A 22,822-nucleotide genomic window follows, 5' to 3' on the forward strand; every position below is an offset into this window, starting at 1 on the left:
TCATGGTATTTCAGCACATCTAGGCCAGGCAGAACAGAAATACTGAATGAAAGCAAAAAGGGAAAAATAAAACACTTCGCTGAATATTCTGAGCTTCAAAAGGACCTCAGAGCAGAGGGTTTGCTTTGATTTAAAGGAGCAATGCAGTCAGGCTCTGCTATAAAGAACTGTCAGGTGTTATTGCTACCTCTTACACTGCTAAAGGTGATTGCCATGGCTTCATCTCTTTTTAAAATCACTGAGTACCTGAAGGAGTGCTTTGCCGCAGACAGAAATCTTACTGGGGAGCTGGCATTAGGTACAAATTGCCATCTATATCCTGGACCTGCTTCCGTTAGATCAGAGGCATCATCCCAAACTTCAAAGAGAAGCCCTCTATTTCCTAGAAAGTTAAAATAAAAGTGTTCTCAGCAGCAGCCAACAAAAACCCCAGAGCACATGCTAAAATCAGTGGTGTAAGGAGGCAGGCCAGGACAGAAAAATTTAATAATAAATTGGCTCTGCAGATGAACACAGCTTCCAACCAAGCTTACAGGACTGCTCTTGGAAGAGGTACTGAACTGAACCACAGTCAAAATAAGCCAAACTTCATTTTATGCACAGTAATTTCCTATGGCAGGCATCCATACTACAGATATCATCTGTACATCCCCCTTATTGTCCACAGCCCTACACACCAGGCTGACATCCTTCCCACCATACATGTAGCCCGTGCAAGCAGTGGGTTGAGCTCCCCACCTTGCCTTTCCTTATTATTTACCTAGGAGAAACCAGCTTCAAGGCTTGGAAAATCCTGTTTCTTGATCACGTTCACACCAAATTATTTCTACCCTATGTTTCCATGTGTGCTTTGCCTGTTTGGACCTTTGGTTATCAAATACCGTACCTGGCTGGGGGGCACCGAGCCTCCTGCCCTTGCCAACTGGCTCAGTGGTGCAGATGATTTGCTGGGGAGAGACATGCTTCACTTTACAGGGGACACCTGGCAGCAGGGAAAGGAGACAAATGTCAGGCTTGGAAAAACATCTGAGCAGCAGAATAAACCCATCTTTATCACCAGAAGGTGCTGACACTTTGCTAGAAGTCTCTGTTTCTACTATCAAGCAAGGAAAATGGTTCACTCCCATAGTCCAAATCACTGGACCTTCCTTCATGGTGAGTACATCTCCCATGCTGTCATTATCTCTGAAGAGCAATTGGGTTTTGTGTATTTAAAATAAATAAATAAATAAAATAAAAAAATCTAGTGCATTATTCCTCTTACCTGCAGAGGTGACCTGCACCGGCTCCTCAAAATAATCCCCCGTGATAGTGAGATCAGTGCCTCCTCCAAGACTTCCACCAGCTGGAAACACAGAGGCTATTTCTGCAGAGGAAGGAAAAGGGGGATCTGAAAACGAGCGTAGGAAAGATTAATCCCAGCCCTATTTCTGTCAAAGCCAGCAGTGCACTTGCACTATTTCCAACCGGAACAGGCTCCTGTAAATAAAACAGGCTTCAGTGAGCCTCCACTGAGATTTTGGCAGCCGCTGGGATTACGCCAGGAATGAACCACACGGATAACAGCTGCATGACAGGGGAAATACTGTAATGCTTGGACTACCTAGCAGTGGCTGCATCTATCATGCTCAGATTGCAGAACGGCATATTCTGCACTACTGAGGCACTCTGGGAAAATAAATAAATAAATAAATAAATAAAATTATTTTAATCCTTTTGACCTTGTCTGACTTGTTTCTCAATTTAGTTTATTGGTTTAGATGTTACCGCGCTTTCCAACTGTCCCATAGGTTTCAGGGACAAACACAGGGAGCTGAACACCTGATGGCAAACGTCCACATCATGACTACAGGAATCTTTCATGATTTGATCTTATTATAATTATGCCCTTCTACACTGGAAACCTATTTTTCTCTTTGATGACATTTCCTCACTTTGCATTCAGATGCCCTAGTTTAACCAACCAGTTGAATTTCACACAGTTCTGAAAAAAAGACTAGTAAATATGAGAGAAGCTTGCCCAGATGTATAAATTTACATTTTTTTCTTAGTTCATCAGATTTTTAACTTTATTTTGGCAGTGTTGACTGCAGTGGTCTGCTGGAAAGATCTGGCAGGTCTTCTTTCTGCTGGTGCTCTGCTAGCAGCCAATTCCATGCAAGGTTCCTCAGTTTGTAAATAAACACATAAAATTACCCTCCATTACAAAGTGCTTTGAATTTACAGCTGAAACAAACTGTATGCTATATTTTATATATTGTTTATGTGTTGGCTTTGTTATGAAAAAATAAATGAATAAAAAACTAATTTTGTTATATCCTGAACCAGGCTCCTAAGATACAGCCCATAAGGTAACAGTGCATCCATTACATTAATTTCAGCCCCTTGACAGGTCAAGGGAATGGCAGAACCATGATGGGACCTTTCTGGGGACCTGTGCAGGTGAACCAAGTGGTCTTTTTCAGCGTTATTCAACCACTGACTGAAGTCAAAGGCTGCCCAGTGCTGATCTTCTGACTGTTGTTGTCAAAATTGTCTTTTGACTGTTAGGCACAGGTCCTTACTGACTCTGTTTGCTCATGGCCATAGTCTCAGGTTGGTGCTCAGAATCTTGTTTTCTGCTGTTCTCATATCTGGAAATATCACATGGAGGTTATAGTGTGCCTCGGTCTGCCTTTTTTAATAATAGTACAAAAACCTGCCACTCACCAGCCCTTTATCCAGAAACCAGCTCTTGGAGTAGCTGATAATCCCCTCCTTGAGATGCTTTATCTCATCCTAAAGCCTGCATTGCATCCTTTTATGGCCAGCATCTCATTCCTACCAAATACAGTGTGACTTAAGGGGGAGAGGTGAAATAAAGCCCTTCTCAATCCAACACCTCAAGCCTACTGGTGACCTGATGGGACAAGAAACAATGACAAAGAGACTCCATCCCAAACCCTGGCACCCTGCTGTGCTCTGGTTGACTCTCTCTCAGGTTAGGTTGTCCAAAAGACACAGTTAAAATGTATCCTTAAGAGGAATATTAACTCACTGCAGATTAGAATGAAGCCCATAGCAGCACACCCAGCCATAGCAAATACATTTGGTAATCCTGAAATTTTTGGTCTGCAGCTTTGTGTAGTGAGCCCGTAAGGAAGCTTACCATACTGGTAGGGCTACACAGCTAAAATGAGGGCACAAAAGGATTATCCCATTGGCATAATTAGAGCTCTTAGACCTTGCTGGCACTGCCATGAGATGGGACAACCATTGAGGTGAATCAGATCGGTACCTGAATGTATTTGATACAAGAAAAGCTCCTGTTTGGCACTGATGAGCCAAGCATCTTTGTGGACTGCTGATCTGCAAGAGAGAGAAATGCATGAGAGATCCATGGGCATTTAACTTACAGTAGACCTTCCTTTGGCAGACCCGGACACTTGCTCTCCAGAGGAACATTTCTATGGGGACTAACACCACCTTTCACCTGCACATTGAGGCACTGATTCAAGAAACTATTACATGACTGAGACTCTTTATTAAGTTTTACCATTAAAAAAATATATAAAAATGTATGGGTTTGGAAGTGTTTTCACCTCCTCTTCTTTTATGTCTATATTTTTTCCATTTGTAAAAAGAGCTAAAAGCAAGGTAAAGGGATTTTATTCAATCTGAACTTAAATTACTTCTTGTTTGGGCACCAAAAATAAAGTATTAGAACTGCAAAGCAGAAATGCTTGGGGGGGGGAAATATTCTCCTTTTTCATCCCTAATCTGATGACCATCTTCTCAAGTTAGCAAAACCTTATTTCTAAGTAATGAAACACAAGTTTCAATAAAATTTTATGCACTTATTCTGGAATCAGAAATGGAGCTGTATACCCATATGAAACTAAAAAAAAAAAAAAAAAAAAAAAAAAAGAGAGAGAGAGAAAGGCTCTTTTACTCACTTTCCTTTGTTGAACACTGAGAAGCTAACGTTGTGAGACCCTGGAGGAGAGAAAATAAATGTGCTTTATGGCAGAAATGCAGAGAGCTTTATGAAGAGTGCATCCTACCAAACCTTTTCCAGATGTCTTGTTCCTGATTCTCCTCTTCCTTACACTTTTCTTACAACGGTACAATTGTGTTGATTTCGGCAGAGCTGCTCTTGATTTAAATGAAAAAGCTAGAATACTTTAAAATATACTATGAGAGTCGAAGAAATCTCACAAATAAAAGAATCAAAAAAAAAAAAATCCCAATAACTCTATGGATACCCTCCAAGCTCTGGAGATGCAGGAGTAGCAAAACATGCTAGAATAAAAACATGATTTCCACCCCCTTTCACCAACCTATGTGGTTCCCTTCCACTCGGCACCGCATGGTCCCCACTCCTTCATCTGCCTGAATTGGGTAGCTGTGGAAAAACAAAAGGATTTTGCTGAGCCTTGGGAGCAAAAAGAGCAAGATACAGCAAGAATCATTTAATCAAGCAAAGATGTGGACTTCCACTTCATAAGCTCAGCAGCTCATAGAAACAGTACTCCAGCCTGACCCCTTTCCTTTATTTCCAGAAGCTGATCCTGTTGGTGACTTTCAGAACCCCCATTTTAAATAAGAGCTGAGGACAGACAGGTCTTGCCATGTGGTAGGGCAAATAGTAGGACAAAAGCTGAGGGAAAGTGGGGAATACAACCTAGGATTTACACAAAGAAACAAGCCTAAAATTCAATTTGCTTCATTTTTCTTCTGCTTCACAACTTGACAAGGGCAATTCAGACCCATGCCTCTGGAAGGAGAGGAGCTGCACAGGATGGAGGGAGGTGATGTCTCAACAAGAGGTTAGAGCTTGCTCTTAAAATGAGGAAACTTTAAACACGGAAACTGCTTTGGGAGGTGGGATAGGGGAAGATCAATAATGCTATGACTCCATCTGTAGAAATTTAAACAATAATTTGCCAAGCCGCATAAAGAATTTTCTGTTTGGACCTGTGGTTTTTGTATTTTAAACATCTCTCCTATCACTACCAGGGAAGGGATTTCCTGCTAGAGGAAACAGAGACAGGACAGTACTGCAGAGATAACACATGCAGGTTGCCCCTAAAACCACTCTCCTGGGGGAATGGATGCTGTTTCTCCCCTCCAGGTCCCCTCCATCTGCCCTGCAGCACTCAGGGATGGCTCCTAAGAAGGATTTGGGTGCCTAATTCCCATGCAAATCAATGGGATTTTTGCAACCAAATCTCCATTCTGGGCATGGTTTGCAAGGACTTGCAAAGAGATCACACTTCTCGTTTCTAGGCTGCTTAAGAGTTTGAGGGCAAGACCCAGATCTACACCCAGTCATTGATTTGCACAACTGAGGACCTATCTTTAAGACATGATACTGGGTATGAGGCAGAGGAGTATTTCAAGAGACACTTTCACACCTCCTCCCACTCTTAAAACTGTCCCACTGGTGTAGTTTAGACTATGGTGGGGTTTTCTTTGTTTATTTTTCCTAGGCAAAACCTCCCAGAAAACATAGCACTTTCTGGCATTTCTCCTCTTAATTGTTCTTCTGTACACCCCCAGTCTATGAGTAGGAATGGGTAGCAATTAAGCAAGATCTGCTGGTGCTACATCAACCTTTGGGAGCTGTGAAACAACACAAGTTCCATCATCAACTCCCATTTGCATTTAAGTTCTCCTCCTGGGAGCCAGGAGGAATTTTACAGCACAATAAGAGGGCTTGCTGAGAAGCCTTGGCACTAAGTTCTGCAGGAGCAGGTTTTTCCCCTGTTCCTTGTAAAAACAGCCTCCCTCTTCCAGGGCTCACAGGCTCCATGAGAAGTGCATCATTTATATTACAGAAAAATTAAAGACTGATACTTGTGTTATAGCATAGACTGAGCTGCGTTTGCTGTGTAACATTCCCACAACAGCAGCATACAAATACTGCTCAATGACTGTGAGCTTTGCACTCATTAATGATGTCCTGCGGTTCATTACCCTCTCCTGCCTTGCTGGAGGCCCCTAAACAGCATAGGTGCAGCGAGGACATTGCATATCATCTGATCATCTGTGGGTCCTGACCCTGCCTAGCTACAGCCAGAGGAGTAGAGAGCCAGCTCAGCTGGGACCCCATGGTCCCTCTCTATATTATGACAAAGCAAAAAAAAAAAAAAAAAAAAACTGCACATAAGCCCTCGCACCACTACAAACCAAAGGTAGGTCAAGAACTGACATGCTTCCAGTCTGTCTGTCAGCAAAAGAGCAGAGGCTGATCCATCCATCTCCTTCTGCCGTAAGAATAGCCGGTCTAGGAAAAAAAAAGAAACAAGCAAAAAGATAGGACAGGTGATAACTTCGCTGGCAAAATCATGATTCTGTTAAAATCAGCAGCCAGTATTTTCAAAAGGGCCAGGAGTTTTCCCTCACTGGTATCCAGCATTTACTAATCCAGAAACCTAGACAAATCCTATTTTTTATTTATTCATCTTATATATCTTGGCCTGTAAAATATATTCCCCAAATACTGCAGGAACTACATGCCTACAAAGATTGTGGCAGAACCATCTTCAAGACACTTATGCTGACCTCAGACAACTCAGTATCTCCTCCCTGTAGTAAAAGGCTGGTGGTTTGGGTTCCAAATAGCCCCTATGCACCCTTCCCTCTTAGAGGCACCAGGTAACACAAGTAGATCATCCTGCTGGTACAACCATAGCACTTCAAGACAGACCTCAATCATTTCATTATTTCATTGAGAGGTAATGCTACAGACTACTTCTGCTAAAAATCACCCAACCTCCTAACAGCAAAATTAAGTATTCCCACCTTAAAGAACAGATATGGAAAGAAAACTTCATCTGGGGAGGAGGAATCAGGTGGGAGAAATAGGTTCACAGTAATTAGCATAACAAGCAAAAGGTGGCAATGTTTCTTTGAGAATCAATAGACAATTGAGGAAAATAAGTGAAACACTTTGCTATGACCCATGCTTCAGAGTAGTTTTATAACAGCGTTTGTTTTTATTAATAGTGATTCCTGACACTATAATGCCTTTCTTTTAAGGATGAATTGAAAAAAAAAAAAAATCAGTGCTGCAAAAATGATTGATTCATCATTGGACCTTCACATCCCATACAAAGCCTGAAAAAGAATGCAAAACACTTTAACTAAAAAAATCTTCTTTTTTTTTTTTTTCTGCCATCTGAATCCTGAATCAGTGTGACTGAGTGACAGATGGCTCTGCTCAAGTCCAAGTCCCCACCTGGTACGTATTTACTAACACACCAAAAATGGGCAAAGTATTCCTGTGAAGCTAGGATGTGAACCTGCCTGGTATGCTAAGATTTTGAAGCCATTTCCTTTTTGGCTATAGGGAGGTCAATCTGTAAATGAATAATATAGCATTGGAGCATGCAGGCCCAAGCAACCTGCAGGCATACCATCCTTTCTGCTCACGGATCAAAGGTTTCACACTTCCACTAGAGACAGGTAAAACAGTAATTAGTATTGAACAAAGGATGGTACTGTGTGTCCAGTGAGCAAAACTGTAGGGCTGATAAAAGATAGGGCAAGTATCTGCACTGACTTCCATTCACGTTAGCAGAGAATTTAGTTACACAGCAAGGGACTTCTCCATTCAGTCTAACTAGCTACAAAAACATGTAGTGGGCATATATCTGCTGCTGCTGCTGCAATTAAAATTTCTAAGTTACTACTAAGAATATATACCTTCCCTGACTACTGCACTGATCCTTAAAATGCCAGAATACCTATAGATTACTAGCTGATCTAAATCCATCTGGGCTTAGTTCTTCACTGACATTGAGGCAAGAGCAAGGAAAACATAACCCAGCAGTAGCTGAGAATATTGAATATTTCTAAACATATATATGTGTATATGACAGACATCAGGTCAGCATTCGTACTCATTCTGGATTTACTGTGCTTATAGTCCTGATGTCCTAATGTTAAAAAAAAATAAAAATAAATAAATAAAAAAGGAAGGAAGGAAAAAAAAAAAAAAAAACTACCTGTTTTGCTCTGTGGTGCATAACCCTAGAGGCAGCAGAAAATAAAATCAAACCTTCCTTGAAAACAAGGAAGTGACCAGAGAAGGTTTAAAGCAGTGAAAAACAAAGCCTTTTGTCTCAAAATACTTGTGCTTTTGTCTTCTGACTCACTAGAGCGTTTGCCTCCAACTAATAGTATTTCTAAAAATGCAAATGGGAGGGAAAATTTATTTAACTTTTAGATTCTGACATTATTTTAATTAGTTAAATTTTAATTTGCTAGCCAAAATAAGATCTACAGCAACCAGACGCAATTACAGTACAATTCACACTGAGCCGTGATTGACTGTGCTGCCAGTAAAGAAACCAACTAGCTTAATGGACCAGTCGCAATTAGATTAACAAAGTTTGCTGGAGCCCAACTCATGAGCTGCAATAAAGCACAAAAGAAGTAAATGGCAATTCTGGGCCAACTGGTTGCAATTTATTGCTTTCACAGAGGCTGATAGAAGAAATGGCAATTTACAGGGGCAGGGGCAGCTAGCAGCTTATATATAATTACCCATCAATATAATCTACATTGAAGTCCAGGGTCTCGTATCTTCCAGCAATTGTCTTCCCATATATCTCTATTAAATTTCCTGTTTGAAAGGAAATAGAAATTGAAGAGAGTCTTTTAAAAGCAGAGTGTTTACATTTGCAGATTTTGTGAGCTGAACCAAAGAAATTCTTGATCTTTGTAAATTAATGCAGACCATTACCCAACTGCCTGTACCCATGCCTACTCCCAGTTTCTATCGAAGCTCAAGGTAACTGTACATTTAAATCCACTTGCCCCAAAACACACATCTGTTTCCCACTGAAAAAGTCCATTCCAGATTTTTCAGCAGAACTCTAGTATTTGTACCAACAAGACATCTCCTCGCATTTGTGAATTAAAACCACCATCCTATCCAAGTGCCACTGCAGAACATCATGAAGCAACCAAAATGGCATCATCAACATGCGCTAGGAGTTAGTGTGCAATGTTTGTATGCTAGACAGGGCCAGAGCCTGAAGAAGAACCTCAGCACAAATCAATTTTATTGTGTTATACACAATACAGATAATAACCACAAAGCAGCTGTACAGCAGCTGCTTTACCTTTAGGATAAACATTTTAACATACTATGTTTAAGCACATATGCTTAAAATTAAGTCCTTGAAGCAGGACCTAAAAAAAAATAAGGATAATATAAGGATTAATTAACATACGGTGCAATAAAGGAGTATTTAGGGAATTCAGAGAGCAAAATTCTCACTTAGCATATCTACAGTGTAGGTAGATACATAGGTTCTACCATGTGTGTTGATTTTCTGAGCTCCCCATAGACAGTGGAGGTCTAACCCATATTGGTCAATAAAAATCATGAAGGGTGATTCAACTCTCCCTAATGTAAATGCCTACATGTGGCCAGGTGAACCACACCTGGTTCATTTTGGAAATAAGCATTTCAAGCTGCTTGAAGAAGCCTGGAAATGCCAGCGGAATAGCAACAGGGAAAAAGCCTTCCAAAGCCCAGGTAGTTGTTCAGAACAAAACCAGATTGTCTTATCATGCCACTTTAAAGATCAATCTGAAACCCTATTAATTAAAGGACTGGTATGACATTACAATATCAGCACCTAATAGATAACCCTCAAAACTACTATGAAATAAATAGGGCCAGATGACTTAATCTGAAATCAATCAGATCTGGCACTCTGCAGCATCTCTGTACTCAGGCAAAGTTGGGCTACAGAAGCCACGTGCCAAATAACCCAGCAGTCACAGAGCATTACCCATTTCTCTTGTACCCAGGGCAGCAGACTCCTTGTGCAAACCCATTTTCCTGTTCAGCGTGAGCTTGGACATTAAGTTCTGGAGGTGCCTATTTCGAACCCCAGCAACAAAGATCCCTCATAAGCAGAAAGATGGTATGGAACATCAAATAATAATTAAAGTGGGCTCCAGCCTAAAGAAAGGTCCCGTACCTGGGATGCCAGATGGTGGGCTAATTTGGTAAACCACAGGTGTCTGTGCAGTAGAAAACTGCAAGGAGAAATTTGTAGTTAAACAGCAGTCATTCTCACAGCAGCCCAACAAGATCTGATTATGCATTGCTCACAACACAGTTGGCACGCACATTTCAGAGAGTTGTGCTTTAGGATTTGATCTTTGAAGCAGATTCCTGCTCTGAAAAGAGAGCAAGTATAGATGTACCCTTCTTACCCTCTCTGCATTCAGAGTCTGGTTTGCAGCAATTTCTTGCACCTTCTTTGTGCCCAGATTGCCCATCCTGGTTGGAGTCAATCCCAGAAGATGTGGTTTAATATTTTAAAGAATTGCTAAGCCTTTTCTTTTTTTTTTTTTTTTTTTTTTTTTTGGCCTGAAGATTAGACCTCCATTTCATTTGGCATTGTGTCATCACCAATTAATATCCTCTTAAAAAACTATTTCTACATCATAGAACTGAGACTTCCAGTAGCATTTAATGAGCTTGTTGGGTACCTAAAAGCAATGTAGCCAAGAAAAGGCTTACATTGACCCATCTTAATACAGTATCAGAGATGTGTTCAGAGAAACACTACTTTGCCACCTGAGGGAACAAGGAAATACTGGAGTCACTACGGGGCACTATCTTTGTCTTAAACAGAGTCCAAGAAGGAGTAGAGAGATTTTGCTTTGAGGCAAGCTTCTCAGAAGATGGGGAACACACAAGAACCCCTTAGAAGTGGAAGAAGGTTGTCCTCAGCCTCCTTCCAAATGCACAAGAGTCCACATCCTCACCCTGCCTTGGTCTCAAACACAGGCACAGCCCTGCTTTTAGCAGGGAGGCCTTGGCAAAACAGCTTCAGTGCCTTACTCCTCAGATACCTGCTCTGAAATGCAAAAGTAATGTTGTTGTCATTCCTCTGTGCAGCATTCTGCACTCTGGAAATGAATAACAACAAGTAAAAAATAAGGGTCAGATCCACGAAGGAATTTAAGTGTCTTGGGCTTAAGGTGATCTGTAGAGGTGCCTGGCTTCTTCAGACGCTGTAAAATCCATTGGCCTCTCTTTTTTCCCAGGAGCCAGAAGTACCTCCAGAAAACTGGCCTGCAGCACTGCTAGCTGGCTAAATCCCAATTCTAAGTCATTAACTGCTGGATTTCATTAAACTTAAAGAAAAATTATGCTTCCCTTGTGTATTTGTCCTGTCCCCATCCCCAAACCATCCATTTCTCAGAACTGCCTTCACATCTCCATCCTTCCCACCTTCTTTATGAGCCTTCCTGTCCTCAGTTGCACTCACAGATGCTGCTGCCAGCTCAATAAATAGCACAAACTCATTTCCAGACTTAAACCAAGGATGCCATCACATATTTTTTTAAACCTTCCTCGAACCCCAGACCCTTTCAGAGCTCGATCTGTTTACGTCCTCATTACAGTCACGTGGAAAATGAATGAGTAGCCATAAACTCCCTTTAGTCATGGTCAATGCAGAGGAGCAAAGCACATTCCCTGGGCTGGAGCAGATGCAGAGAAAGAAGCCAAAACCAGCATGAAAGCCAGGGCCACTAGCTGACACCAGTCTTCAGAGCTGTTCAGACTTGTTGCTGCCTGCAGCAGGCTTTTTCAATCTGCTGCAGAGGCAAAATTAATTTTTAATACGCATAGCTCCCAGGTCCCAGTCCCAAAACAAAGAGACACACTGTGTTTTATTTAGCTTGGAATGTGTCTCATTAACAGCATCCCCTGGTGATTTTTCATCAGCTCTCTAAGCTAGCTCAACCACCCAATGACTCTTCAGCTTTAATGGGCAATTTACTGAAACTCTGGGCTTTCTTGCTTGATACTTAAAGTTCGCACAGAGGTGGGGTGTGACTTCTGAACACACTAGGCCTCATCCTGAAGCACACAGCCATGGATGTGTTCTCACACTGAGAGGCAAAATGCTGTGGTAGGGGATGTGTTATAGACTCTCAAAACAACCCAGCAACAGAGATGAGATCAGAACTGAGGTGTGAGCTTTCCTAAACCTGTACATTTTTGGTATGGAGAGCTGTCCCAGAGATGGAGAGGTCCTTTCTGTGATAGTCAGATATCTGAGCAGAGCTCTGGGCTGTTGTAAAATCTTCATCCTTGGAGGTTTTCATGACTTGACTGAATAAAGCTCTGAGAAAATAGCTGTGATCTCATAGCCAACCCTTCAAGCAAGAAGTTGGAACCCCTGATGTCCTGTTCTACTCAAGCCTGTGATTCTGGGATGGCATCAATTGCTCTGCACAGTGTGAGCACCTACAGTCAGCAAAAGGGTGGGCAAAGTGTCTCAGGTAGTAATTCCAGTCACTCGAGCTGAATGCAACCTCTCCATAGTCCTTGTTAATCCATTAAAACACAGTATCATTCCTTGTTTTTGATTTTGTCTCCAAATTGAAATAATGAAAGGCCTGAACTGGTATTTCTGACAGAACCAAGGTGGACTGAGAATAACAACAGCTGAAGTTTCCCATAGGTATTTCAGATGTGATATGATTTCTCATTACATAGATAAATGCCGTGATATTCATCATCTGCATCTATCTTTGCTTGATAAGCCCGTAATTTTTGGTACACAATGCTAGCCAGACTATGCACACCTTTACAAATTTGTTTAGTTGAAAGTGACAAATTCTGTCAGTAAGGCCCCAAGAGTCAGAGAAGTGTGATTCATTGCTTGGACAATGATTCTAGACAAGGTAAAAATAATTCACAAGTTGGTCTTCTGACTGCATGGCTTTGGTACAGAGACAATTTAACTTGAACCCAGATTTTTCCTTCAGAAAGACCTCAGGTCTCATAGCCTATCCAGTGCCAGACTGAATGCCTTGGTTCATCTAGTTTGAAGGGACACAAGGAACATCTTGCCTTCATGTCCTGACGTGCAATCAATATGAGAGATACTATTTCAATACATATCCTGTGATACAAAGTCTGAAGTTTTGACTCCCTTCAATGCCTTCAGCTGTTCATCATCACTTCTATCCTTTCTTGGTCGTTACCTTGAAAGTGTAGTTTTCTTTCTCTACCCCAGTCAAGTTGTTAATCGCACGTCCCTTAAAGGCCACCTCCACATAGTACAAACCTTCCTGGGGTGAAGACCTAGATGGGGGAAAAAAAAAGTGTTACATTATTTTTATATAGATTGGGTTTACTATTTTTTAGGTAATGCCAAGTCATTGGGACAATCTTATCAGGTTCATGAAGACACTCATAGAGTAAAACACTTTAATACTATGAACCCAAACTCAGAAATTACAGTGTACAAATAATATGAAGACACAGCAAGAAACTGTAGGTAAGTGCAGAAGGTGATAGGACTATACCAGAACATACATCCAATTTATATGTAAATGCAAAGTATATACACATGCTCATTAGTGCTCATTAATACTAATGAATAATTGTTCTTCATTGCTATTAAAATACCCCAAGGCTGCCTAGATTTACAGGGAAGTTTGATCCTGGCTTGTAAATGAATGTTGCATCTAAATGTACGGCACAGCATTCAGCAGGGTTAACTGCAAACCAAATCACAGCAGCAAGAGATGGGAGAGCCCCACCAGGCTCACCCCTACAGCCTCCTGAGTTGTCATGTGTTAGTGATGGGACTCAGTAGGTCAGATTGATGGTTTTACTTGATGACCTCGAAGGTCTTTTCCTACCTAGATGATTCTAGACTGTAGTCAGGGACCATACCTCGTTCTGCATCGTATACTGGGTAAGCCAAAATATACAGGAGAGACATCGCATGGCAAACTGGGCAGGTCTGGGTTCACCAGGGACACCTCCAGGTGGGACCAGCTGGCTGAAGAGATGTGTTCTGCCTGCTGGGATGCTGAACATAAGCAAGCAAGGTCACATAGAGGAGCTTTATGGGGACAGGACTAATCACATCCAGTCACACAATGCACACGTTTTTGAATGGACACTCCAGCTTCTCTTAAGGAGCAATATTTAGAGCCCCAAATTGGACTTCTGTTTTTTGTTTTTTTTTTTCTTTTTTTCCTTTAAATCATGTTTGTGTAATTTTGTGTAAAGAGAGATTTCATCTTATCATGTAGCTGCATGGCTTTTTGCCTCTAATACAATGCCTGCTCTCTCCCCAAAATATATTATTGCAGAGATTGACAGTTATCAGCAGTTTGAATCTCCTCAGCCATCTACACTGCACCAACCATCATAACCACAGATAAGTAAAGCACCTGTAAAATTAATACTTTTCCTTAATCTTTGCAGTTACCGATGTCCTGAATGGTTTTGCTGACAGCACCTTGAGTTCACCTGTGCTACAATATGGATCGGATTAGCCCATTTCCTCAGTGAGCTGTCTGCAAGGCTTTTCAACTTCAGAAAGTCAAGGTTTGAACATAAATTAGCACACTTAGCTTTTGTAGCTTAATCTAATACAGATAGAAATGTGTTTCTAAACATCCATCCCTTCTTTGTCTGTCTTCACAGGTGTCTCCCAGCTCACAGATTCATTTTAAGTCACATAAGTAGTTTCCCCATTTTCAAAGTGCACATTTATTCCTGGTCCCAGGAACATTTTTCCCTTTCTACCAATGCCTGGATGTCTGCTCCCCCCCTCAGAAATGTCTCCTAGGCTCAGTGATTGTCCCTTCCTGCTACACAGTGCTGTTCAAAGCACATCTTCCCTGAGAACACAAGCTCCCCTTCCCTCCAGTTCAGCAACTCTCCAGGAAATCACACTATTCAGAAAAAAATAAGACTGATATCATTTGTCACATTTACAAATAACCAAGTGCCAGAACTTGAGCAGTTTAATCAACATACGTCTCAGACAGACACCAGCTCTCTTCCCAAGGAGTTAATATTCAGCACTACTGAAAATCAGATGCAGTTTTGTAAAGTTGGGTTCGTGCCCAGATGAGCAGGGCATATCAATTTCTGTGATTTTTACACAGATCTCATGTTTAAATTAGTGTTTCTAACACTCCAGCATCAGACAGCCTATGAAGACTTTCAGACTTCCTTCAATTAAAAAAAAAAAAAAAAGGCAGCAAGGAGGAAATTTCTAGCCCTAGTTCTACAAAAACAAGGTAGGAATCTGACTTATCTCGCTTAGAAAAAAATCAGAAAACAAGCAACCATCAGCAATAGCTTATGAAGTAACTATATTAGTAGTAGTAACAGTATTATTTTTAGTATTACAACAGCAGAGTGGCGCAGCGGAAGCGTGCTGGGCCCATAACCCAGAGGTCGATGGATCGAAACCATCCTCTGCTAATTGCTTTTTGGGTGTTCAAGGAGAGGCTGGACGAGGTGCTTAGGGACATGGTTTAGTGGGCGACACTGGTGGTAGGGGGATGGTTGGACCAGATGATCTTGGAGGGCTTTTCCAACCTTTATGGTTCTATGATTTTCAAGCTGATTTCCTGTTCTGGGTGCTACAGCCCACATATCTGTTGCTCAGGATTTGTCACTCCAACTTCCAGTCTCAGAACAGCTGATTCTTTCTTCCTTTGGTAGAATTTAAAGAGCTTAGACTTTGTAAGAGTTTAAAACTCACCATCCAGGGTAATAGTGATCCACGTTCCTCCAGCAATGCTGCCCTCTCGGGGCTTAATGAGCAATCCTGTGGCGGACACTGCAAAAACAACCCAAGCTGAAGCATAATGCAAACACTGAAAACATGTAACTCAGGACAAAGCAAGGCATCGTGGTCTGGCAGCTCCTCCTGTGATTCCCTCTTCGTGATTCCTCCTTCCTAGGCCTTTAGTAAATTAGCCATATCACTCATCCTCCAACTGTGTCCCCTATGTAAAAGTCCTCCTTCCCCTCACAGAGATTTCATGCCTTCAGAACTTGGTGAAACAAGCCAATCTAAGCCTCTTGTCCTCCTCAGGAGTAAAATAATATTCCTCCAACTCTGAAAGAAGTGTTTGCTCACTTCTGTAAACTGTCCCCAAGTTTAGGGTGGCCCGCATAATGAATCCTCTTCTGGCTCAGACAGCCTTTCCAGCTCTTTCTTGGAGAAGTCCTTAGGAAACAAAGGCAGAATGGAAAGGAGCTCCTGCTTCATGAAACTAAGTTATCTGTAACTTACTATGTAGTATTTTCCAGAAAGACATCAAATTCTTAAGAGGATTTAGGATTTCTTTGGGGGGCACTTGTCCTCTGAAGCTAATGGAGTCAATAAAGAGTCCTTTTTACAATGATACCCTCTTTCCTGTCTATCATTTCAGAAGATTTCCAACTTCTTATCTGCATGGCAATGCAATCTCACCTACCATCCATATTCATCTCTCTAAAGAGAAGTATTTGACATACTTGCATCATGAACACTTAATATCAACATGGAAGCAATCACGACAGTCATCAAGCAAATGAAAACCAACACGTGTCAGAGGAACCCAGGTACAACAGGGACAATTAACAGTAAATCCACAGACATCCAGAAACCTCCACTGGCTATGGAAGAGTGCCAAGAAAAGCCACTGGTAAGGGTGGATAATATCCAGAATGCTGGAGACACTACCCCATAACATCCAGCGTTTTTCAGAGATGGTTCTGCACATCTCACGTGAAGTTAGGCTGTACCCAATCCAGCTGCAGCCTTGTATTGCCAGCAGGATGGGAGACAACACCTCTCTGCCACCCACCTGCAAAGAACACCAGAAAGGATGGTCTCCAAAGGTTCATCTTGGACTTCAGATGGGGATTTCATGGGATGGTGGCTCAGGACCTTAACACGTTTGCTGACAAGTTAAAAGAAACCCTATCTGTATTCTTCATGTTGCATTGAAGCAATGGTCTGTGTTACAGCAGCCAAGGCAGACTGGAAGACAGAATCATAGAAAACACATTGATTTGTATCTCACACAGTACAAAGGATCAAAATAATGTAATAATGCTCTTTCCCCACCCACCCAACACACCTATACAGAACATGTGCCCCTCTGAGCAGACCATTTTCCAGGTAAGCTCAGGATGAGCTTCCCCTCACTGGGGCCATGTTTCATGAGACTGGCTTGAATTAAGCAATAAGCACACCTGACTTAATTTAGAGACAATGCTATTAAGCTCTCCTCACTCTGTGCTGTTTCATACAAAATCCTTGCATGTATTCCATTAAATAAAATTGTGCCATGGTCATTTCCCAGTTCTGAAACCAAAAGACATGTCCTGACTGTCCTGTTCAGCTCTCTAGCCTCCCAGAGCTAGCCCCACGCACCTTCCCACTACTGGGAATGGTCTCTGGCCTAGGAATCGTTTTGAAGACTGCTGCTAGACTTGGTCACAACACTGCTGGGGACTGTTTTAATACTTTAAGAATTTAAATATTTGAGTCCCTGTAGCCTGGGAGGTTCCCTGGTCTTACTTGCTTTATGTGTTGCTACCACAGGCAGGCATATCACACATTCCCTTTACAAAGCCCATCCCAGAAACTGTTTAACATTGAAAAATACAGACCATCTGCTGCCTTCACCCCTGGTTTTGTACTGTTATGGAAATAGCCATGAGTCAATTAACTCAGTCACATTTTAAATGAGCAAAAGCCCCAAATTCTCACCAATGAGCACAGAAAGTGGCTGGGTCATTGGATTCTCACAGGATACTCTTCCCCTCATGCAGAGTGTCCCTTGGTTACTGAAGTTCAGATAAGACCTCAGAAACCCCAGGCAAAAAAAGATAAAACCAAATGGCAAGAAGCTGATTTAGGATTTCAGATTTTTGTTGCAGTGGGGTCTGTAGGACAAAGATCACAATCACTGGATGAGGCACTGCGTAATCAGTAATTATCAAAGAAAAAAATGACATGAAGGCGGACTTACCTTTCTGCTCCATCAGTTTTCACCACCTAGTGAAAAAAGACAAGGGCAGACATAGCTCTCAAGGCCAGGTTCCTCTTCACAGTGGAAGATCTGTGTGTTAGCACCCTAGGAAAAGTGCAACAGGTGAGCGATTCTATTAGAGGTGAGAGCTGAGCAGAAGCCTTGGTTATGGTGTGTACCAAAAGCACCATGGTCATAAAGCCAACTACTACAGTCATTGCAACCAGCAGCACTGCACATGCAAGCCAAATACACCTGAAAATTGGAAATAAGGACTAGAATGAAGCTGGCCACCATGCATCATTTGACTCGGCTGCAATGCCTTCAGTAGTCAACCCTCAGCAATGCACTGGTTTTGTAGCATGCTTTAACAAGAGAAAAAACATCCTCCAAGCCCCTAGCCAGCTTCCTCCTTTTAGTGCCCTGACTTACCCACAAAGAAGCTGCAGCTAAGTGGGAAATGACCTCTCCTAACAAAGAGCTAAAAATGACTGACCAGCAGAAACAGTGCATGCATTCAATGTCAGACATTCCCTGCTCTTTTTCTTGTCTTCTTCTCAAATCCAAACATGTGAATAGTCGGACTAGAGTGATACAGAGATGTAAGACAACAGATTAGCAAGGGTGCTTCTATTGCTTATCGTATCACACAAGTCCTGCTGTAATTACTCACTAAATTACTAAAAGGTGTTTCTTGCACCTTTTAACATAAATGCAGTTTGCAGAGGTCAAGTCCAAAGCCTTGATGCATGTGAGCCTTGCGTTTCAAAGCAGGCATATAAAAGGTCATTTAGGTGTATTTTTATTATCCTTATGAGGACTTTTTAAAGTATTACTCACCTCATCCTCTTTGTTGCTTTTCCATTTCTCAGAGGAGCAAAGCGTGGGGGCTCTGCTACCTGTATAACTTCTCCATCCCTTTGGCACCTGCTCTACCACAATTTGTGGTCAGAGGCTGTGTCAGGCACTCAGTGCAGTCCCCTGTGGGTAATCGAGTCACCTGTGCTGTGCTGAAAGCCACCAGACTCGTTTCTCAGCAGCCTCAATGCCTGTTGCAGGCAGCTCAGAGCTGTCCATTGCTCAGGCTTAATTATTAACCTAAGCTACTTGCTATTAACTGTTTTGTTCCAGGTCCTTAATGACCACAACAGGGGTAACTTGGAGTTTCTTGCCTTCATATATTGCTAGATCCTCCAGAAGGAAGATAATCAACCCATTTATCATAAAATCCTAGAACAGCTTGGGTTGGAAGGGTCCTTGAAGATCATCTAGATCCAACCCCCTGCCACGGGCAGGGACACCTCCTTTCCCCCCAACACGACAGAAAATGATTGAATGGTTCCTAGACATGCCTATATCCAATCTGGGAGTGGCTTTCATAAACAAGCAGAATTTGAGGCTTCTTAATTCAGTTTTTCCATGGCATTCCCAGCTGTATCAGAGTCTGGCAGGAATTCTGGCCAAGAGGTGTTGAGAGCTCCCACCACACCTCAAGTACCTACACTCCTGTGGGTCCTTACATGGGTAGTGGTGGACAGGAGTGTGATGGCCTTACACAATATTATCATCTACACTATGGAGAACTGTGTGCCTCCACTGGCTGCAGGGAAGATCCAGCTCAACATTCATCAGGTGTTGAATAGCGTTGTGAACATCACCCCTGTGAATATCATCCCTGCTCCATCTTCACCTATTCATTTGAAGCCCAGATGAATGGATGGGTTTTTGATGAAGCCACCAAAAACAAAATGGTTTGCTCTGGCCCTGCACTGGTATGGATGCTTTCATGGCAATTTCCACCAAATCTCACAGCAAACTCTCAGACAACAGCATAACTATGGTTTAATGAGTTACCATGCACCAGTCACAAACAATAGCACTGTGTAGGCATTTCTTACCTCATCCCCAAGGGGGGGTTGGGGGGTTGAAACAGGCTTGCTCACTCTTCCTCAGCTTCATTTCAGAAACACAGCAGCACAATGTCATGGACAATCAACCTTCAAGAAGTTTTGGAGCCCTGCCCAGCAATGGAACCAGTTGTGCTTGGTTTATTCTCAGACCAAGCCCCACTGCCTCAGCTGTGTTTAGCCAATTATTACAGGAACCCAATGAAAATTAACCCTAGCCTGCTCAATTGTCCATAGTTGTTTTACTTATCAGATGAATTGCAAACATGGCAAAGAGAAAAAAGAAAAAAAAAAAGAAGAAAAAAAAAAAAGGAAATAAAAAAGAAGAAGGCTTGAGGGAATGATCAGAAAATATTGTCAAATTGGCAGATCAAAAAAGGATGATCACTTGAATGCTAAAGGCAGAGCCAGATATTGGCAACGGGGCCCACCGATAGCCCCAAATGAAAGGAGGGACCATGAAAGGAGGGACAATGCCCAGGTTCCCTGCAGAAAGCCCAGCCAGAAACAACAGGAGGCATGGCTGGAGACTCAGCTACAGCATGGGGCCAAGCTCCAGCTAGAAGACAGGACAAAAGATGAGAGTGAAGACCTGTATGCCTATACCAGAGCTCAGCGTTTTGTGTTCCAGTCCTTAAGAAATGCAGCCCCAATGGATTTAACAGGGAGAGGGAGTTATCCTTTTGGAGAAAGGCACAGATTAGGGAAGGCACTGCACAGGGAACCATCCTCCTCAGCTGCTTGCAGTGGGAAAAGAGGGAAAATGGGGAGGAACATTGTCCTCAGTGAGCAGAAGCACGGGCCCATAATTCTGACCAGCTGAGGAGTGGTTGAGTCACCCAGGGGTCTTGTTATAGGAAGGGTAAATATTTCCCTCAGCATGCTGGTGATGATTTTTAGGTATCGTGACCCACCAAAGAGGAAAGTTTGAGGGAAGGTGCGTGTTTGTATACGTGGGCAAGCAAATTTCTCTTCCAACTGGAAGGAAATTTCTGCTCAAAAACATCACCCCATGACCTCTAGTTTTTGGTTATTCATTTGGAGGCTGCAGATTTTACACGTGCGAGTGGAAAACAGTCCTACAGGCAGCCGGGAACACGAAAACCAGTCCTGTGTTGCCCTCAAAAAGGAGGTAAAGGAAACCAGGAGGCTAACAGCAGGGTTTTGGCCACAAGGTGGAAACACGGAGCTGCTGCAGCCCTGCTGCCTCTTGGAGCACAGCTGAAAGGCAACCGAGCTGTGCCTGCTCTGTGGGGTGGCTCTGGAGAACGGAGTTTCCCCAGGATTTGCAAAGCTTCTGGGGTGGAAAATCTTGGCAGCAGCCAAGCCAGGGCTCCCCCCAGCCTTTGCAAGGCGGCCACCTCGCGAGAGGAACGCAGCAGGTGTGGGGCAGCACATGGCATCCCCCAGCTGAACAGCTGAGGGGGGATAATGTGGGATAAGGAGGGGGTTAGGGATTTTGTCTGCAGTCATTCGGGAGCTCCCGGCTCCTTCCCAGCCCTCCTGGTGCATGCACTGCTCCATACCGAGGGTACGAGAGTTTCTTGCCTGCTCCTTACCAACACCAGACACCATCTTGAGGGAGGGATGTGGGAACGCTGCCTGTTCTCACCATCCCCATATCCGTACCTGTAAACAGAGCATAAAACACCCCAGGGGAAAACAAGCCTAAAAGGTCTTGTGCTTGGAGCAGCAGCACCGTATTTCTCTTGGACATGGCTGTGGAAAAGCAGTCCCGTCTAAAGCAAGTCGTGCCATGCTGGGCACACAGTGGGGAAAAGCAACATGATCCACTTGAATTTAGGGATTAAGTCCAGAAATGGATCTCAGAGAAAGATTTCTGCTTTCTGTTGTCCTCATCAGCATCCTCTTCCATCCCCTACCCATCTCCCCGAGCAGCCTGCAAGCTGTGTATGCCCAGGAGGAGATGGGAACCCACTCCCACCACCAGCCCACTGCCCAAAATAAATCTGGGCTCTCTGCAGTCTCTGCAGCAAAACTCTAAGATTTGGAAGGTCTCTAAAGAAGAGAGGTGTCTCTCAACACCTCCTGCAGGCCAGCCTGTTCCTCAGACTTTGTGGCTACACATAGGAGTGAAATAAAAGCATAAGGGCTTGGGTACTGGATCTCCATGGGTCTTAACTGGTCCCTTCCATGGTTTTGACCTTGACTGTCTCATGTTAATCCAAACAGTTCCCAGAAATATGGGTGTGGCCAACCAGTTTTTGAGGCTGCTTTTGTATTTATTAGCATGGGCATGGCCTCAGGAGCAATGAACGGGCTCTGCAAGGCTGTCTTGCTCGTAGAGATATAGCCTGGAAGACTTTGCAAGCCGGTGTGTCCCACGAGGGCAGCCCCTGCACTGTGCAGAGCTCCCATCAGCTGCTCTTTCTTTCTTTCTATTAATACTTTGCTTTTTCTGTATTGATGCAAACTTCCTAGCAACCAAGGTCACAAGAGAAGGTGCTAAGAAGCTGGACTGATTATTAATAAATCCCGGGGCTTGCTGTCTTTTTTCTCGAGAAGCTTGTTAGGCACCGGCAGGCAGGGTGCTGAGCCGGGATTTCCAAGGGAACCTGGGGGATTTGGATCCCCAGCTCTGATTGAATTTCTCCCTCTGAATTCCAGCCTTCCTTCTCCTGGCCTGCAGCGCCCAGCTGGGTGAGGCTGCAACATGGGAAGGTGAGCTGTGACAGCACAGTAGTGCTAAGAATGGATCCTGCATCTATCAGCCACACTAAAATTATCCCCTGTGGTCCACAGGGGCTGTGCTTCTTTGTTTTTTTCTTATCAGGATCCGATGGTGTCCACAGATCAGGTAAATGCATTGCTATCGAGTCCCACCATGCAGGGTGGGCTGCACCCACTCCCTTCCCACTTCGCAAAGCCCTGAGCACACTCCGGATGGGAACGACATCACAACCTTACATCTCTGCCCTCAACAAGCTGCTGTGTTATGCCCTGGGCTTGCTTGAACAGGTTGGGCTGCCCACATGGTGAGAGCTGTGCCCTTTCCGTCACGGTCCTGGCCTCTGGAATAGGGGTGAGATAATTTGGTTTGAGGATTTGGATGATTCTTGTATGCTAAGATTTATTTCTATGTG

At 43.1% G+C, this 22,822-nt stretch overlaps 1 protein-coding gene and 1 non-coding gene across 10 annotated transcripts in view; one reads left to right on the top strand and one right to left on the bottom strand.

The window, feature by feature from the left end:
• PKHD1 (PKHD1 ciliary IPT domain containing fibrocystin/polyductin) overlaps nt 1–18,876 on the bottom strand; it is a 256,540-nt gene extending 237,664 nt beyond the window's left edge. For 3 of the 9 annotated variants that reach the window (XR_005264657.1, XR_005264658.2, XM_038177370.2), the window contains exons 1-15: nt 18,652–18,876; nt 17,812–17,916; nt 16,639–16,814; nt 15,546–15,623; nt 13,712–13,850; nt 13,015–13,114; nt 9,984–10,041; nt 8,533–8,611; nt 6,194–6,268; nt 4,320–4,384; nt 3,936–3,975; nt 3,278–3,348; nt 1,265–1,366; nt 887–982; nt 247–382 (exon numbers count right to left, since the gene is read on the bottom strand). Coding sequence is in view for 6 of the 9 variants with exons in the window: in XM_038177370.2 (XP_038033298.1) it covers nt 247–382; nt 887–982; nt 1,265–1,366; nt 3,278–3,348; nt 3,936–3,975; nt 4,320–4,384; nt 6,194–6,268; nt 8,533–8,611; nt 9,984–10,041; nt 13,015–13,114; nt 13,712–13,850; nt 15,546–15,623; nt 16,639–16,678 (1,079 nt within the window). In the remaining 3 variants the exon portion in view is untranslated. Of the gene's footprint in view, nt 1–246; nt 383–886; nt 983–1,264; nt 1,367–3,277; nt 3,349–3,935; nt 3,976–4,319; nt 4,385–6,193; nt 6,269–8,532; nt 8,612–9,983; nt 10,042–13,014; nt 13,115–13,711; nt 13,851–15,545; nt 15,624–16,638; nt 16,815–17,549; nt 17,726–17,811; nt 17,917–18,651 lie in introns of all 9 variants that reach the window. The other 6 variants (XM_038177366.2, XM_038177365.2, XM_027455364.3 and 3 more) reach the window with 3 other exon arrangements.
• TRNAM-CAU (transfer RNA methionine (anticodon CAU)) lies at nt 15,191–15,262 on the top strand. Its single transcript has one exon. It is a non-coding gene; the product is annotated as a tRNA-Met (tRNA).
• Nucleotides 18,877–22,822: the final 3,946 nt, after the last annotated feature.

This window comes from Anas platyrhynchos, chromosome 3 (assembly GCF_047663525.1).
Source record: "Anas platyrhynchos isolate ZD024472 breed Pekin duck chromosome 3, IASCAAS_PekinDuck_T2T, whole genome shotgun sequence".
Lineage (NCBI taxonomy): Eukaryota > Metazoa > Chordata > Aves > Anseriformes > Anatidae > Anas > Anas platyrhynchos.